Source organism: Ilyonectria robusta, assembly GCF_021365365.1.
Source record: "Ilyonectria robusta strain PMI_751 chromosome Unknown BGZ61scaffold_8, whole genome shotgun sequence".
NCBI lineage: Eukaryota > Fungi > Ascomycota > Sordariomycetes > Hypocreales > Nectriaceae > Ilyonectria > Ilyonectria robusta.
Window position 1 is genome coordinate 1,432,600 of NW_025764442.1, and position 16,316 is coordinate 1,448,915.

Genomic DNA, 16,316 nt, shown 5'->3' on the forward strand with positions numbered 1-16,316 from the left:
CTGCCAGTGTGAGACTACGTCTGTCGCACACGACCATTATTACCAGTTCCAGCATTCGGGCTGTGTTTCACCACCGCAGCCACAGCTGTCCCTGCGTTCGTCTTTGGCGTTGCTGTTTCTTTCATTGCCCCCCGGGCGTCAGCTTCGGCTTATTCAACAGCTGAATCGTTGACGAGGCGGAATTGGTCTTGGATAAATTTTGGGCAATTTTATTTTATCTAGGGAGCCCTGCCCGGTGCAGTTGCCACCGCTGCCGCTGTCGCCATCGCCATCACCAACTCTCAACCCGAGCATCGCGAAAGCGAAGCCGAGACCAAAGTCAAAACACCAAAGGCCAGGAGCGTCCCGTGACGTAGGTCCTGATCAGTGGCAATGGCTCCCTGGTCCAGTCGTCGTGGGTCCCAACCCAGCAACCACTCCTCCAGTGACCTCATCAGTCGCATTCACCACTCCGCCCTGAATACATCCGCGACGCTGTCCCCATCCCTCGGCAGCCGCTTCGACATCTCCAATGCCCACGCCGATTCCAGCGATTCCGACGCCGACTTCCACGCCGAACACTCGCGCCTCAAGGCCCGCCGTCCGCAACACTCGCGCTCTATGAGCCAGCCCTTTCCCTCGCTCTTCAGCGGCAAGAAGAAGAAGAGGCAGAGCTCCGTCGGCGGGCTGCCGCCCGACCTGGGCTTCGTCGACGATGACGCCGTTCTGCCGCCGCCGCCGCGACCGACCACCAAGACGCACACCCGTGGAGGCCCCGCTGGGAGCAAGGACTTCGCGACTGGGAACTGCATGACGTGCGGGTCGCTCGTGCGGTGGCCGAGGGACCTCAAGGTCTTCAAGTGCACCATTTGTATGACCGTCAATGACTTGGAACGGCAGACCGCCGATAGTCAAGGGAGTGGAGGGTCGAGATGGCGCCGTGATGCGTCCCAGGGTCCGTCGAACGGCGCCCAACCAGCTCCATCACGAGGTACGCTTCTCTCATTATAAGTGAAGATCTGTTACTAATGTCAAACCCAGTTCAATACATTTCGGTCGAACATACGAGAAGACTGGTCCATCAATGCATCCATTCACACTTGACCAGGAAACTTGGCTCCACGCCGGCACGTGCCCCCGAGAACCCGACCGCTCCACGAAACATGCTCTCTTTTGGCAGCCGAATACAAGCCAATGACCATGGGCTCAGACCTTCAGATGCAGGCCAAAACGGTGTCACGTACGGCACATCGCCTTCCATACATATATCTCAGCACTTATTCGACGAAGAGCCAACCCTGCGAGCCAACCCTTTGCGCATGAATTCGGAGCCTGTGAGACGACCGCACTCGACGTCATACCCGGAAAGACCTTTGGTACAATATGGATCATTCGATGACAAGCCGAGAGCACACCAGAGATCACTCTCGAGGAGTCCCGACGACGGCCCTAAGAGGATCTTCAAGCCACTGGAGGATTACATAATTGCCTGTTTCGGTACATTCGAGTGTGTTAATTCGTCCTTTATGGCTCATCATCTTCGACACACTTCGAGGGTAGGAAGCGAACCGGTTCGAAGGAAACCGGTTCCATCTGTTCCACCGGTTCCACAGCGTGAACCACCTCGAGTCCCCCAAGATGTACATGAATCTCGAGAGCCGCGCGACCAGCGAGAACAACCCAATCCAGATGCTGTAGCGTGGGATCTTGACCCCAAGCTACTGCTTCTGGGTGATTTTGCCGAGAATGGTACTTGGTGGACTGGCGGGCAGGAAGAAGTCGCGCCTCCTATAAAGACACCACCAATTCGCAGCGAAACTGGTCCTGTTAAGCCATCTGTCAGCACCAGGTCTCCTCAGATTAACTGGAGTGACGTAATCAGCTGGTATTCCGTGGTCACCAATGTTGCAGAAGGGTGGTTTAATGTTTACGAGGAGCTGTCTCGAGGAGAGGACTTCAAAGGCTCAACCGACCAAGAACTGCAGATGGTTGAGCGCGACTTGTTGCACGCGCAGGACCATTGCCGAAGGGTTTTACTCAAGGCAACGGAACTGCTCCTTAAGCGACCAGGACGACCCTTGAAAGACGCAGCGGATTTGCGCTTCCTCCTTATTATTCTGGAAAACCCCCTCCTACATCGAGATCATCAACACTTCCGCGGAGTACTTCAACTTGACACCGAGTCCTCTGCCGCAGAGAAGGAAGCCTCCCAGTCAAAGAAATCCACTAAGCCGGAATCCGGCCCCTTATCTGGCCAACACTCAGGAATCATCAAGCGCATCCTCGGCTTGATGTCGAACTCGTCAATCGAGTGCCACAACCAACTGATTACCTGGTTTGCAAAGTATCAATTGGCACGCTTTGCGAAGACCAAAGAGTTGGCATCGGATTTTCTCACATACCGTCTGTTGCGTCAAAGTGAGAAGAAACCAGAAGTTGTCAAGGTGGACATAACTGCTGGTCTTGTCCCACAGATGCAAGAGGGTCGGTCAGGGGCATACCTATATGACGAAATTGGCCCAACAAGCTCGTCAAAGAAGCCCAAGGAATCTGTCAAGAAGATTGCGTATAGTGAAGACTGGCAGATCAAGGCGTCGTCTCGGCTCCTGGCATTGCTGTTCGCGGCAAACAATCTGCCTCATGTGCGACGTGGAGACGAGGGGTCGTCGAGCGCCAATGATAATCTTGGTGCCGTTCGAGATGGGGTTTATGCCCAGGGGCAGATGCTTCCAACGAGCGATTTCTACAACTCGATGATCGACTACGCTGACCTCGTGGCTGACTTTGAGAACTGGGAGGCAAGGAGGGGCAAGTTCTCCTTCTGCCAATACCCCTTCCTTTTGAGCATCTGGGCCAAGAACCGTATCCTGGAGTATGATGCTCGTCGTCAGATGCAGAGCAAAGCACGTGATGCTTTCTTTGACAGTATCATGAGTCGTAGAAGTGTCAACCAGTTTCTGGTGCTCGACGTGCGACGAGATTGCTTGGTTGATGACAGTCTCCAGGCTGTGAGTGAAGTTATAGGCAGCGGTAGTGAGGACATCAAGAAAGGACTTCGTATCGTCTTCAAGGGCGAAGAGGGTGTAGATGCTGGCGGTTTGCGAAAGGAATGGTTCCTCCTCCTCGTCAGAGAGGTTTTCAATCCCGATCATGGTAAGAACAGAGTTTTGAAGAAGTGCTGAGGCTGTTACTAACCCTTTATTTAGGGATGTTTCTGTATGACGAGGACTCGCAGTACTGTTACTTCAACCCGAACGCATTCGAGACCTCGGATCAATTCTTCTTGGTTGGTGTAGTCATGGGATTGGCCATTTACAACTCAACCATTCTCGATGTGGCTCTCCCACCATTTGCCTTCCGCAAGCTCATTGCGTCTGCCCCTACGCATGGCACGGGCGCATCCGCCCATCCTAGGCCAGCGATGCGCTATAACCTCGAAGATCTGGCCGAATACCGTCCAAGATTGGCTCGTGGGTTACGACAACTATTGGAATTCGAGGGAGATGTAGAGGTAACCTTTTGTCTCGACTTTGTCATTGAAACGGAAAAGTACGGCACCAATGTCCAAATTCCCCTCTGCCCTGGGGGTGAGCGCATACCGGTAACGAATAGCAATCGACGAGAGTACGTGGACCTTTACACGAGGTACATTCTTGATGTTGCTGTGACGCGACAATTCGAGCCGTTCAAACGGGGATTCTACACCGTTTGCGGAGGCAATGCACTGTCTCTGTTCCGGCCCGAGGAGATTGAACTCCTTGTACGAGGCTCCGACGAAGAACTCGACATCACCTCTCTGCGAGGTGTAGCCGAGTATGATAACTGGGGTAGCAAGAACCCAGATGGTTCTGAACCTGTTATCAGTTGGTTCTGGGAGACATTCCAGGCCGCTACCCCCGAGGACCAGCGAAAGCTGCTCCTTTTCATCACTGGCAGCGACCGAATCCCTGCCATGGGTACCGCACTCTTGCCTATCAAGATCTCCTGCCTTGGGGATGACACGACCAGGTTTCCTATGGCTAGAACGTGTTTTAATTTCTTGTCTCTGTCGCGATATGAGTCCAAGGAGAAGCTGGAGAAGATGCTGTGGACAGCTGTTCACGAGAGCGAAGGGTTTGGACTAAAATAACTGTTTTCTTGACGACATGACGACTTGGCATTATTTTATTGGAGTTTTGACCGGGTGGCCGTGGGCTGCAGATATAGATAGATATGCATCCGATATTCGGGCTGTGCGGACAACTTCATGGGTTAGCTTGATACCCATTGGCGAGAGTATATTGCGAAGGGATGTTTGTAGCATCGTGTAAGAGTTTCAATGCTAGACTTGAGATGAAAGAGGATTCAACGTGCGGCCTCTCAGGGACGTTTAAAACCGCATGATGTGTGAAACATATCAATGTAGATGGTATTGGTTTCATGTTCCCAACTGGTACACTGCCAGATATATGGCACCGAGTAATACAGGTCTATTGTACAGCCTCGCCTCACTTCCTCTTTTACACCTCTTCCTCCTCAGCAACGCCGCCCGCAGCTCGGGCGCGCTTGAGCATCTCCTCCTCACGCTTCTTCTCTTCGCGCAAGCGCTTCACACGGTCGCGGTCGACGTCGGCCTGCTTGCGCATGGCCTCGAGCTCCTGTAGCTCGCGGATCTCCTCGGTGGTGGGGTGAATGACCACAGCCTTTGTCTCAGCCAGGATGAACTCGAGGATGTGCGACGAGTGCTTCTTGGTCATGTCGATGGTGACGACACGCTCGTCGGCGTCCGGCGTGGGCACCTGCGAGAGGTTGTCGCGTGACGAGGCCGGCTGGCTGCGGAGCTCGGGGGCGGCGCCGGCGTCGGGCTTGCGCAGAAAGATGGACAGGGTGGGCTTTTGGGAGTTTTGCGTGTGGCGGTTGACGATCATGGGGATCGAGGGGTTGTGGTACTTTAGTCGGGGGAGGTTCTCGAGCCAGAACTTCCTGTGGTTCGGCGGTGTTAGACTTGTAGGTTGGATATCGTGGGGCGATATTGGACTGACCTGGCGCCCATGTGGCCTCCATTTAAGGTCCGGGCGAAGTCGAGGTGGATTCTAGTAACCTCGGCGGGGAGGATTGCAGCACCGGGGCCGCATCGTACGTTGATTAGCTGTGAGGCGTGAGCATGACGGAGCTGGTGATGGCCTGGTGTCGAGGAGTTTCTACCTTCTGTGGGACCTGTTAGCATTGCTCTACGCGGGGGCAACGGTTCTGTTGGCGAGTCAATTGACGTACCTTGCGAAGCAAATTTAGCCGTTCTCCGAGAGACCTCATTTTGAGAAGCTGAGCGCCAATCCAAGCGGCGTTGCCAATTCTCCCGATCTGAGGCTCTGGCCGTTCTTCGTCAGTCGCAACGCCTCGAAAAGTCGAGCCGGGGACCCAGAAAATCCGCTAGACCGCTGCGTGAGGTTTAGCGGGCCGAACGTTGACCCGGGCTCGGTGGGAGTGGAGCCCTCGATGGAGGGGCCTTGTCGCGTCCCGCGCCGTGGAGTCCAGGTACTTCCATGTAAGTGGGAAATTTTTGGACCGACACTTTTTTAGCGACCAGACTTTCGAGTTGAAGCGTCTCCGTTGCGACAACGAAAACGCAATGCATCGGGCTTTGACAGCGCGGTGGCTCAACCGAGCATTGAGCATCGGCGAGGCTTCTGCCTCTACTGGCGTGCCCCTGTTTCTGTGTCCCGCCGTGGGAGCTTCTGCCCGCTGGAGGACATCTCTTTTAGCTGCGTCCCCGCGGCCGGCCGTCTACTCTCCGCGACTGAACCACACCGAAGCGACGACAAACGATGCGCCTGTTCCCACGTCTACGCCGACGCCTACGCCCAGCCTAGAAGAGGCTACGTCCAAAGATGCTCTGCCCCAGAGGAGACTCCCAATGAACTGCACCGGCTGTGGTGCCTTTGCGCAGACCAGCGACCCGGAGCTGCTCGGATACTTCGACTTGGAGAGCAAGAGGGTGAGGAAATGGCTGAATCCCCGCGTCTCTGAAATTAAGCTCAACGAGAGCGAGGAAGATGGAGTCGTGGACGAGGCGCTCAAGTCTATGGACCCCAGCAAGCTGCAAGAGCTGGGACTTGACCCTTCGATCCTGCTGCCGACTGGAGAGTCGGAGGGTGCTGCCATGGCTGGTAAGTTCTGTTCGAGGCATGACAGACATGACGCCAACTAATTATCGCAATTGCAGCACTTGTACCCGATAAGCAGCCTATATGCGACCGATGTCATAACCTGCAGAACTATAGCACGACCAGCAGCACAGCCAAGGTACCTATGCACCACCCAACCGTCGAGTCGCTGCGCGAGACGATTGAGGAGTCGCCGCACAAGTACAACCACATCTACCACATCATCGACGCCGCCGACTTCCCCATGTCGCTACTGCCGCGGCTGAACGTGCTGCTGGGCGACATCCCTATGCGAACTCGCAACCGACGCTCGCGGGCGGGCAAGTACATAAAGGATCGCAAGACGGAGCTGAGCTTCATCATCACGCGGAGCGACCTGCTCGGCCCGACTAAGGAAATTGTCGATTCGATGATGCCGTACCTGCGGGAGGTGCTGCGAGATTCGCTGGGACGTCTTGGTGGGCGGGTGCGTCTGGGCAACGTCAGCTGCGTCAGTGCAAAGCGAGCGTGGTGGACCAAGGATATAAAGGACAATATCTGGAAGCGGGGAGGCGCGGGCTGGATGGTTGGCAAGGTCAACGTTGGGAAGAGTCAGCTGTTTGAGGCTGTCTTCCCGAAGGGTAGGATGGGCACTATTAAGGATGCGGAGCAGACCTCTTTCCGGGGCGCCATCAAGTCAGAGTTGGCCGCAGCACAAGAGGACGAAGCCGACCCTTGGGAGGATGTGGATGTTGGGGATCTGCTGCCGCCTCTCCAACCTGCAAAGAACTATCCCGATATGCCGCTCGTCTCGTCACTGCCTGGCACAACCGCATCGCCAATCCGAGTTCCCTTTGGCAATGGCAAGGGTGAGCTAATCGACTTGCCGGGCCTGGCTCGGAGCGACCTGGAGCTATTCGTCAAGGAGGAGCACCAACAGTCTCTGATCATGAAGAAGCGAATAGTGCCTGAGCAAATCTCACTGAAGCCGGGCAAGTCCCTGATTCTCGGCGGAGGACTGATTCGCATCACCCCCAAAACACCCGACATGGTATTCCTGGCCTACAACTTTACGCCTCTGGAAGAGCACCTCACCCAGACGGAAAAAGCTATCGATTTCCAGCAGCAGATACGGCAGTCGCCTGGTGTCCCGAGCATCGCCCTGGATGGCATTGGCGAGAAAATGAAGCACGCCGGGACGTTTAAGCTGAACCACGACGTGACGAGGAGGAGGGCAGGGCCCTTGACGAGGAAGAGTGCAGTTGGGCTGCAGGTTGATCGCCTGCCATTCAGGGTTCTGTCGACCGACATCCTGATTGAGGGTGTTGGATATGTCGAGTTGGTCGCCCAGGTGCGAGCCCGAGATGTCGATGTTCCCGCGGCCCCTGTGCGCCGAGTGCGCCGAGTCAGATTCGTCGAGGAGAAGTGGGAAGAACCACGCAAAAGCTCTGATCCCTTTGCCGCCCTCATCAGCGAGCGAAGGGACTCAAAGGAGACGAAGAAGAAGACGGTGGACAAGCCAAGGTACGAGACGATTGTCGAAGAGCCTGTGGAATCTGCGCAGCCCAACTGGCCAGCTGTCGACGTCTTCAGTCCCGAAGGCCGGTTTATCGATTCACGCATGCCCATCAACGGGTGGCTGAATAATAAGCCGCGGGTGCTGGCGCAACACAAGAGAAGCCGTCCGCGTAAGAGCATGAAGGGAGAGAAGAAGAAGGCCAAGGAGGAGCGACGCTCAGCTTCGGACTGAGGATGTTGGACATGTACTAACCGATCAATGTAAACGACACTTATGTACTATATAGAGATAGACTGTACGAACAACCCTGTGACGAAAGACAAAAACTACTCATGAATATTTCCGAATCGTCTTTTTGTCCCATTCAACCAACACACGACTATTCGTCTGGCCTGACATTGTTTCGGTGGTCCAACCACACAAGCCAGACGGCTGATTGACAAGATGTGCCACAATGCAGAGGCAATTCGGGAATGGAAGAGGGAGCATAGAAGTGCCTAGACTTATATAGATACCGCTTACAAGTTGCTCAGAAATGGAAAGGACTATCTCTATTCCCAGATTCCGTGGCGACTTTGTCCCATGTGAGATCGCCACTGGTGCCTGCCTGCATGTCAGGTTACCGACAGGTCATGATACGCGGGGCAACTTATTTAGCAGCTTTAGCGACCCCAGAATTTCTGCCCCTCCAAACCCAACCAAACCGACTGCAACTTCAGACGACACTCTTTTGCCCTTTTGCGTCTGATTTATCATCACGAGTGTGGTTTTAGACAGCACCGGCTCCGAGCATTCGAAAATAGCGACAGGAATTACAGTACGGAGCAGGCCAACCGACCGCCAACACAGCCATTCCTCCCTCCTCTCCACAGGGCCGTAGGGATTCACCGATCCGTCATGTCCCAACGACAGCAGCAACAACAGAGTGCACCGGCACCGTCTCAGACCCAGACGGAGCAGGCGACGAAAGCCCCTGAGCCCGAGGCGAGCACACCGGCGCCGCGAGTTCTTCGTCTGCGCGGTGCGAACCAATCCAATGGCCGAGCGGTGCAGTGGGCCGAGGACGTGGTAGACAACGAGGGCCTCGGGCGGAAGAGTTCCAAAGGTGAGCGACGATTGCTACCCTGCAGTTAGCCAGCAGGATTCTAATCTGATTTGGAACATAGTATGCTGCATCTACCACCGACCCAAGGCAGTAGGCGAGTCGAGCGACGAGTCCTCGTCAGACTCATCCGACTCTGATTCCGACTCCGACGCCCAGCCCGACGGTGCGCGACCAGCGGGCGACAAGGGACGAGACTGCGGACATGGTCATAACCACGATCACCGACGAGGACGGAAGAGCGAGAAGGGAAAGGAAAAGAGAGCACCGAGCCCGAATGCTTACGAGAAGGTGCCCAAGCCTAAACCAAGAGATGGGGCTGGGGGGACCAAGTCTTAGGAGGTATCAGGATTGACGGACTCGGACCAAAAAAGTAAAGACTGAAAAGAGGGGAATTAATGATTATAATCAAGCATAAAGTGTTGCTGGACGGTTTTGTTGAGGTGTTTGGACAGGCTACAGGCGACAGGCGGTTTATACCATTGCAGACGAGGACTCGAGCGAGCATCATGACTATAGATAGATACAATTCGATATTCGGCATAGGGAGTGTTTCCACGGCAGCTGTTGTACAATGGGGTATAATCCGTGTTCCCGGAATCCTGAATATCCATGCATTCGGATCGTCGACGCCTTCTACAAGTGATGTATCCCACAAACAAAGTCGTCCGACTCAATCCGATCCCTCGGCCGCCTGCTTTTTCCCGCTCTGAACAACAAAATACCTACCCGCCTTCCGCGAGGCCGTCCCTAGCGCATCCCACTTCTCCGCCTCCGACTCAACCTTGTCCCGTACCCTCTTTGGCCGTTGGTAATGGCCCACGCGGGCCTCCCGCCCAAGTACGTCCTCGAGATCCGCCAAGCCAACCGTATTCTCCGCCTGCGCCTCGGGCGTCTCGTCACGGATGGCGCGCAGGGGCTCTACACCGCTGGTGTCGACGCGCTGGACCGCGCGGACGAACTGCAGCTGGCTTTGCAAGGTGGAGATCATGGCGGCTTCGGCCTCGGGCGTGGCGGGGAGCGGGAGGGCGGAGAGGCGCAGGAGGTGGTGCAGTTGCGCGGGCGTGATGGGCTCTGGCGCGGCCGAGGACGACGAGGGGAGCAGGCTGCGGATGGACCACGAGGGTTTGGAGAGGATGGAGGCGGCCAGGGGCTTGGTGGTGAGGGTTCGGGTGGTGGTGTGTTGGGGCGTGCGTGAGATGTTGGTGATGGAGCGGCGGAGGGCGAGGCGGCAGGATGTACAGAGTGCCATTGTGGGCGAGTTTGCGGCGGCGGATACCCGTGAATGGGATATTGCGGTGAGAGCGCCAGTTAGTATCCCCCACCTTCAAATAAGGAGACGGTCGTGGGTCTGAGCGAGAGTGTAGTGTTGGCGATGGCGATGGCGATGTGATGCTATGATTTAGAGTTGACGATGGATTCTATTCTTCCCTGGCAAGCTGCAAGGCGGGGTTGGTCACTGTGGCGGGCGGGTGGTTAGCGGTGCTACAGCGGGTGCCTCACTGAAGAAGCCGCCCAAGCCCCCTAACTCAGGCCCTGGTACCTCCGCCTCCCTCCGCGCCAACCGCCCTCAACCCCACCATAGCCGCCTGGCCTGCCAGCCAGATCCAAGCGTGGCTCAGGCGGCGCTCGTCGTCATACCTCAGCCCGCCAACACTCCCCTGCGAAGTTATCCGACGTGGTCGAGACATCACCCAAAACAACACCGTCGCCTCTGCGCCGCCCCTAATTCCACATCTCCTCGCCCTCCATCACCTACAACACCAGCCTAGACACAGCAATCATGGCTCAAGATCCTCGTGCCCTGCTCCAGAAGGTCCGTTTGCCCCCCTCCAACCCCTCCCCCACCTTGGCATTCCACGTTCTCCCGCCAGCTTATGGATTCCGGCCATGACCTACGGCGACTGACAGCCCCGTCTGCAGGCCCAGAAGACGCTGCAAGGCGCCGGCAGCGGCTTCAGCTTCTTCGGCGGCCGAGAGGAGAAGTATCAGGATGCCGCCGACCTCTACATCCAGGCCGCCAACGCCTTCAAGATGCAGAAGCAGAGTACGTGAGATGGTCTAATCACCCCCCCTTCCGCCGCCTCTCTGTCGCGCTGTCCTCCCACCGAGCGGAGCGGAGCTGACCACGCCTTGCAACCACAGACGTCGAAGCTGGCAAGGCCTTTGAGCAGGCCGCTCAGGTCCAGACCCAGAATCTCAAGGAGCCTGATGACGCCGCCAACAGCCTCGTCGACGCCTTCAAAGCCTACCGAAAGGACGACCCTCCGGCTGCGGCCCGCTGCCTCAACGTCGCCATCGACCGCTACTGCGCCAAGGGCAACTTCCGCCGCGCCGCTTCCCACAAGGAGAACCTCGGCGAGCTGTACGAGGTCGACCTCGGCGACAACAAGGCCGCTCTCGAGTGCTACGAGGCCGCTGCTGGCTGGTACGAGGGCGACAATGCCGCAGCGTGAGTTGATTTACCCTGGGACCTGACAAATTGCAGACGTGGCTGACATGACGCGCTCGATTCTAGCCTAGCCAACAAGCTCTGGCTCAAGGTCGCCGACCTCGCTGCAATCGACGGTGATTACTACAAGGCCATCGAAAACTACGAAAAGGTCGCCGAGCAGTCCATCAGCAACAACCTCATGAAGTATAGCGTCAAGGACTACCTCCTCAAGGCCGGCATCTGCCACCTCGCCAACGGCGACCAGGTGGCCACCCAGCGCGCCCTCGAAAAGTACAGGGACATCGACCCCTCGTTCGCCACCCAGCGCGAGCATAAGCTGCTCGTCGACCTGTGCGAGACTATCGAGGCTAGGTCTCAAGAGGATTTCGCCGACCGCTTGTTCCAGTTCGATCAGGTCAGCAAGCTCGATAAGTGGAAGACGACGATCCTGGTGCGCATCAAGAACTCCATCGAGGCGGCCGAGGACGACGACGAGTTTGCGTAAACGAGTGTCAGCGGTGGGGCTATGTTGGGAGGAGTTATTGCATGAGTGAATGAATGGATGGCTCAAAGGAACTGGAATATATCACACGCAAGCAAAGTATTGGAATTGCCTTTTTGGGAGGTTGTTCGTTGTCTTGATGGTCAAGAGAAGGGCCGAGCAGAGAGAACTGAAGTTGCCCATCAATGATTGATCCCCTTAGGATCGGAAGATGGGTCGCACATAGATAAATCACATTATGAACAACAATGAAATCGTTCAGTGATTTAATATTTTTATCCACGTTGCCAAGGAACTGCGGGTTGAATAAACTTAGAAGCATCGTGACAGCTCAGGATAATTGGGGACCAATAGCCCCAAGGGCAGCCAAAGCAACCTCGTCAACAACGCGCAATACTGCAACGAACAATGGTATTGAAATCACAAAAATCATTTTAGAGCTCAAGATGGTGGCTAAATACATGCTCCCAGATGAATCCCAAATCCTAAAGAGGGAACTATTCCACCAACCAACTTCATCATCCCAAGGTGAGACACAAGAAAAGAAACAGTAGAACCAACCACCAACTGAGAACAAGAACAGCAAGAAAAAAATAGTGGTTATCTTTATTCAGATTCAGTATTTAAGCCAATATATGATTCCCCATAGCATCCAAGTGTTCTTTTTTTGTCGTATCGGTGGATCAGACGGTCGGTCGGTTGCAACTCGTAGTTCGGCGTCGGTCGGCGTCGTGCGGCATCGTTCGGCGAGGGAAATTATGTCGAGCATCGAATCGAACCCAAGACTCCTCCTCAGGGAAACAGAGCGACCTGACCGATGGACCACGGCGCTTCTCTGCTTCCCCTAGGAGAGGGCTGCAGTAAATTACGTCAAGAAGCTGTAGCGGGTCTGAACCGTCAAGGTTGAAGGTCATGGACAAGGAAAGGCTAAATCAAGAGACAAGACAAGAACCTCGTCGGACCCCCAGCCTGGAACTTAAGACTGCCACTTGTCGTTCTTGGTTGCGGTTGTGGCACACGTCTTGGGGACCGTGTAGCTGCGGTTTGGGTCCTTTTCCCACACTAGAGTACCGCTTGCCTTGATGTTGATGTACTTATACTCAAACGACTGGCCAGCGGGGAGTGAGATCGTGACCTTCCACAAGGGATTCGCGGACGTATAGTCCGAGGCACTGAGCGAAATGGCGTTGTTGGTGTTCCAGCTGCCAAGAGCAGCGATGCTGCCGACGATCTTGATGGTGTCCCCATACTGGGTCTCGGTGAGGGAGTCGAAGGTCACAGCAACTGTAGACGCAGTGGCGCAGCTGGTAGCAGAGGAAGACGTTGAGGATCCCGTTCCTGTTGGTGATGGAATGGTCACTGTTCCAGAGATGGGCGTTTGGGATGTAGGAAACGATGTGGAAGTGGCTGACGAGTAGGACCCAACAATCGAGGTCGACTGGCAGGTCCCAGGCACCGATGGGGCGCCGCTAGCCCATGAAGGAGGTACGATGCCCGCTCGGCGAGCTGCCGCGGTGAGAAATGCAGCGTAGGACCAGGTCAAATCGTCTGCAGAAAGGGGCGTGCCGTTGCTCTTTGAGAATTGCTCAGCCAAGGACCCGTTTGTTGCGGCATACTTGGAGACAATGTTGACAAATCCATCTGCATAAGTCGAGACGGCGTTTATCAAAGTCGTGTATGTGGCCGAACTGCTGCTGTATGTACCTGTTGAAACACTGCTGGACAGATCCTTGAAGAAAGCCAGCGATGTGTCCGACACAGTGATGGAGCCAGCCTTCTTCCACACGTAGATGGCATCGTAGAGTTGTTCCGCAACGGCGAGAGTATTCAGATACCATGGGTTGCCGTTGTAGTAAACATCCTCGGAATACCTGCCAATAGAGATGGCTGTTCCTGCCGAGATGCCCTGGTTGATGGTGTAGAAACGAAAGGAGTCGACGACTTGCTTGAGGTTGGCGAGTGACCTCTGACTGCATGGTTGGAACGTAGCGTCGTCACAGTTGAGGCTTGGGTCAAAGTTATGAATGGATGCAAGGACAGTGTTTGCGTCCTTGCCTGTCCGCCCGTCGTTGACGTTGACTGTGATGGTCAGACATGGTTTAGGGGAGCCAATAGAACAAGACTTACTGTTAGCATCAATATAATTGCTAGAGGGTAACCAGAATTTTTGCAAGAAGCACAAAACCTGAGGCGCAATTGCAGAATACGAGTCGCCAGACTTTCCAAGCTGCACAGCTATTGTGTTGCCTTCGATAAGGGCTAACAGAGTAATCAGATTATATGGTTCTATGTTACGCGTTGGGTGAGACTTACCTCGATATTGACTAGCGATGGTGAAGAATGAACTGCCATTGACTTCTTCCCACAAGTCAAATCCCGTTCGGTTCCTATCAAAGTAAGACGAGTGCTCGGCCGATTAGGAAGGGCAGTAACCTACCAGTACTGGGTCACGTAGTTGAGATCGTTGCGAATAATTGGCCATAGAACATTTGAAGCTGTGGCAGTGTAGCCATTGTTCACCAGCCACTTGGCATAACCAATCATGGCAATGGCTCGAAGGGCGGGACCATCTCGCTGGGGGCGACCTTGAATGACATCAGTATTTATCCTTCATGAAGCAGAAAAGGCGGTAAGAGAACAAACTCACCCCAGCCTCCAGTAAAGGCACTCATATCAACGTTGTACTTGGCCTCCCCCAGACCCGACCCATCTGACAGAGATCCAGACGGGTTGGAAACACCCTGGAGTTTAGCTTGGGACACGATGTACTCTTGAATATGTGTCTGCAAACCAGCATCGTATTGATTGGTGAATCTCTCGACGATACACTTGAAGACGAGGGCACTGTCTCGGGTCCAAGTATAAAAGTCTGCGGGTTGTTAGCTAAATAGCACGCTTCCCTAGCGAGTTATTACTTACAGTCTGGGTCCTGCTTGTCTGGAGAAGCGATGACGATGCCGGAGGCAACACCCGACGAGTGACAGCCGCTGGCCCCGATATTGCACAAGAGTTGCTGAAGGGCAATGGGGGTTTCAAAGTTGATGAAGTCATCCACAGCCCTCTTAGTCAAGTCTCTTTCTTGGTTGAAACTTGGCAGGCCCATGACGCTCTGAAGAGCGACAGAGCCAAGCAGCAGAGCCGACGAGAAGAAGTACATGATCGGTTGAATCAAGGAGGAGGAGGAGGAGGAGGAGGAGGAGGAGGAGGAGGAGGAGGAGGAGGAGTTGTGCGAGAGGGATGATACTGCATGGCTGAGGAGCTCCATGATGGCGCTTTATATCCTTTGCCCTTGGCGGAGAGGCCTAGGAAAGAGCTCGGCTCCGGTCGTCGTGACAGCCTAATGAGGAAATCGCGGAGGCCCCATGGGGGACCAGGAAGGTGTGGTCCAAAGGGCCGAATGAGCGAAGAGCCACCGAGCTGGAACCAGGGAAGAAGAGGCCGAAGGGTATGGCGTCTGGCGAATTCCCGGGGTTGTCGTAACGAGGAAGGCTCGTGTCGGCGTCGTTAATACAGGTTCTGGGGCATCGTGGGCATAGAAACCCTCGTCGTTGGTGCACCGTCTTCTCCCGTCGTCTCGGGCCGATGTTTTACTCGGAGTGTTTACTCTTTGGGTCTCGTGCCTGGCGCCTCGTGGTGAAGAAGGCACTAGCGCAAAGGAAGCCAGGTGATGATGGGAGTGCCGGGGTGAATGGTACGGCAATGGGAGCACCGGCTTAGCTGCAGAGGGCTATAGCAGCCTGTATAAGGCAGTAGCACGTAAGTTAGGTAGCATGTACCTAGATGCAGGGAGCATTTGAAGGGAAGGTACCAAGTACATCCATGTTCGGCTGCGGAAGTGTCGAAGTGTCGAAGTGTCGAAGTGCGGAAGTGTCGAAGTGCGGAAGTGTGGGGGAAGCCTCCCTTCACATGCCGATGCAAGAGCATCCTCCCGCCGACGCTCTCCCCACATTCGCGGTTGGTTCCTTAAGTCAACCTCAACTCGTGGACGGATGGATGCGTGCAAAATCACCGACTGCAACACAACGCAACACAACACAACACAAGATGACACTGACAGGCAGGGATAGGGGCATGAGCCAGCTTGTCTTCAGCAGAACCTCATTGTTCTGTTCATGAATGGCAATTGGCTTACAACTAATTAAAGGGTAGTAGTACCGAATGCAGGTGCCTTTAACCGTACTGGCCCAGCGCTTCCAGCGCTTCCATCGCTTCCAGCACTTCCAACTTTTAGCACATGCGAGTCTGAGCGGAATGAAAGTTATGCAACCGACCAAGCAACTAACTCCTTCTTGCTGCTCAACCTCGTGATGATGCTACGAAAAGTAGCCGAAAGCAAGGTTCACAGGGACTACCAGGGACGCTATTCGCCAGCATGTAAGTCTTTAGCGACCGACGCAAATGCTGGCTCAATGCAGAGCCCATCACATCCGTCACGGCCGTGCTCAGCAGTATGTTTCTGCAAGACTCCGCTAGCCTCCGCACTCGAGTCTCCCCTGGCCAGAAAACGGCCCGCAGATCGTGCGATCTGGCAAGCCTCTGATATGCGATGGGTGACATCGTGCTCCCGAGGCTGAGGCCAGCAGAAGAGCGATGCATCATGACACGGAGAAGACATGACCGGAAAGAGATAGGCCCGAATACCTTCGGCTGCTTAGCCG

At 55.1% G+C, this 16,316-nt stretch overlaps 7 protein-coding genes across 7 annotated transcripts; 4 read left to right on the forward strand and 3 right to left on the reverse strand.

Annotated features, from left to right (window-relative positions):
* Positions 1-372: 372 nt before the first annotated feature.
* On the forward strand, positions 373-4,108 carry BGZ61DRAFT_350034 (uncharacterized protein; the record flags this gene model as incomplete). The annotated part of the gene is made up of 3 exons (XM_046240195.1): positions 373-970; positions 1,021-3,132; positions 3,186-4,108. 3 exons carry the CDS (start codon positions 373-375, stop codon positions 4,106-4,108), a joined length of 3,633 nt encoding a protein of 1,210 aa, XP_046105582.1.
* A 220-nt stretch (positions 4,109-4,328) lies between these two features.
* On the reverse strand, positions 4,329-5,421 carry BGZ61DRAFT_450319 (uncharacterized protein). The gene is made up of 3 exons (XM_046245722.1): positions 5,233-5,421; positions 5,001-5,107; positions 4,329-4,941 (listed from the first exon to the last, which is right to left on the reverse strand). Exons 1-3 carry the CDS (start codon positions 5,269-5,271, stop codon positions 4,479-4,481), a joined length of 609 nt encoding a protein of 202 aa, XP_046105583.1. The 5' UTR covers positions 5,272-5,421; the 3' UTR covers positions 4,329-4,478.
* Positions 5,422-5,587: 166 nt separating this feature from the next.
* Positions 5,588-7,851, forward strand: BGZ61DRAFT_531835 (uncharacterized protein; the record flags this gene model as incomplete). The annotated part of the gene is made up of 2 exons (XM_046253779.1): positions 5,588-6,125; positions 6,182-7,851. The coding sequence occupies 2 exons, from the start codon at positions 5,588-5,590 to the stop codon at positions 7,849-7,851; spliced, it is 2,208 nt and encodes a 735-aa protein (XP_046105584.1).
* A 666-nt stretch (positions 7,852-8,517) lies between these two features.
* On the forward strand, positions 8,518-9,061 carry BGZ61DRAFT_477302 (phosphatase inhibitor-domain-containing protein; the record flags this gene model as incomplete). Its single annotated transcript, XM_046248878.1, has 2 exons — positions 8,518-8,725; positions 8,787-9,061. 2 exons carry the CDS (start codon positions 8,518-8,520, stop codon positions 9,059-9,061), a joined length of 483 nt encoding a protein of 160 aa, XP_046105585.1.
* Positions 9,062-9,074: 13 nt separating this feature from the next.
* Positions 9,075-10,129, reverse strand: BGZ61DRAFT_225722 (uncharacterized protein). The gene has a single exon (XM_046238162.1). It carries the CDS (start codon positions 9,972-9,974, stop codon positions 9,396-9,398), a length of 579 nt encoding a protein of 192 aa, XP_046105586.1. The 5' UTR covers positions 9,975-10,129; the 3' UTR covers positions 9,075-9,395.
* A 223-nt stretch (positions 10,130-10,352) lies between these two features.
* BGZ61DRAFT_419002 (alpha-soluble NSF attachment protein) lies at positions 10,353-12,065 on the forward strand. The gene is made up of 4 exons (XM_046243452.1): positions 10,353-10,538; positions 10,646-10,769; positions 10,868-11,174; positions 11,241-12,065. The coding sequence occupies exons 1-4, from the start codon at positions 10,506-10,508 to the stop codon at positions 11,659-11,661; spliced, it is 885 nt and encodes a 294-aa protein (XP_046105587.1). The 5' UTR covers positions 10,353-10,505; the 3' UTR covers positions 11,662-12,065.
* A 569-nt stretch (positions 12,066-12,634) lies between these two features.
* Positions 12,635-14,815, reverse strand: BGZ61DRAFT_350357 (putative glucoamylase GMY1; the record flags this gene model as incomplete). Its single annotated transcript, XM_046240219.1, has 6 exons — positions 12,635-13,737; positions 13,786-13,905; positions 13,972-14,045; positions 14,096-14,243; positions 14,306-14,527; positions 14,578-14,815. The coding sequence occupies 6 exons, from the start codon at positions 14,813-14,815 to the stop codon at positions 12,635-12,637; spliced, it is 1,905 nt and encodes a 634-aa protein (XP_046105588.1).
* Between the last annotated feature and the right edge of the window lie 1,501 nt (positions 14,816-16,316).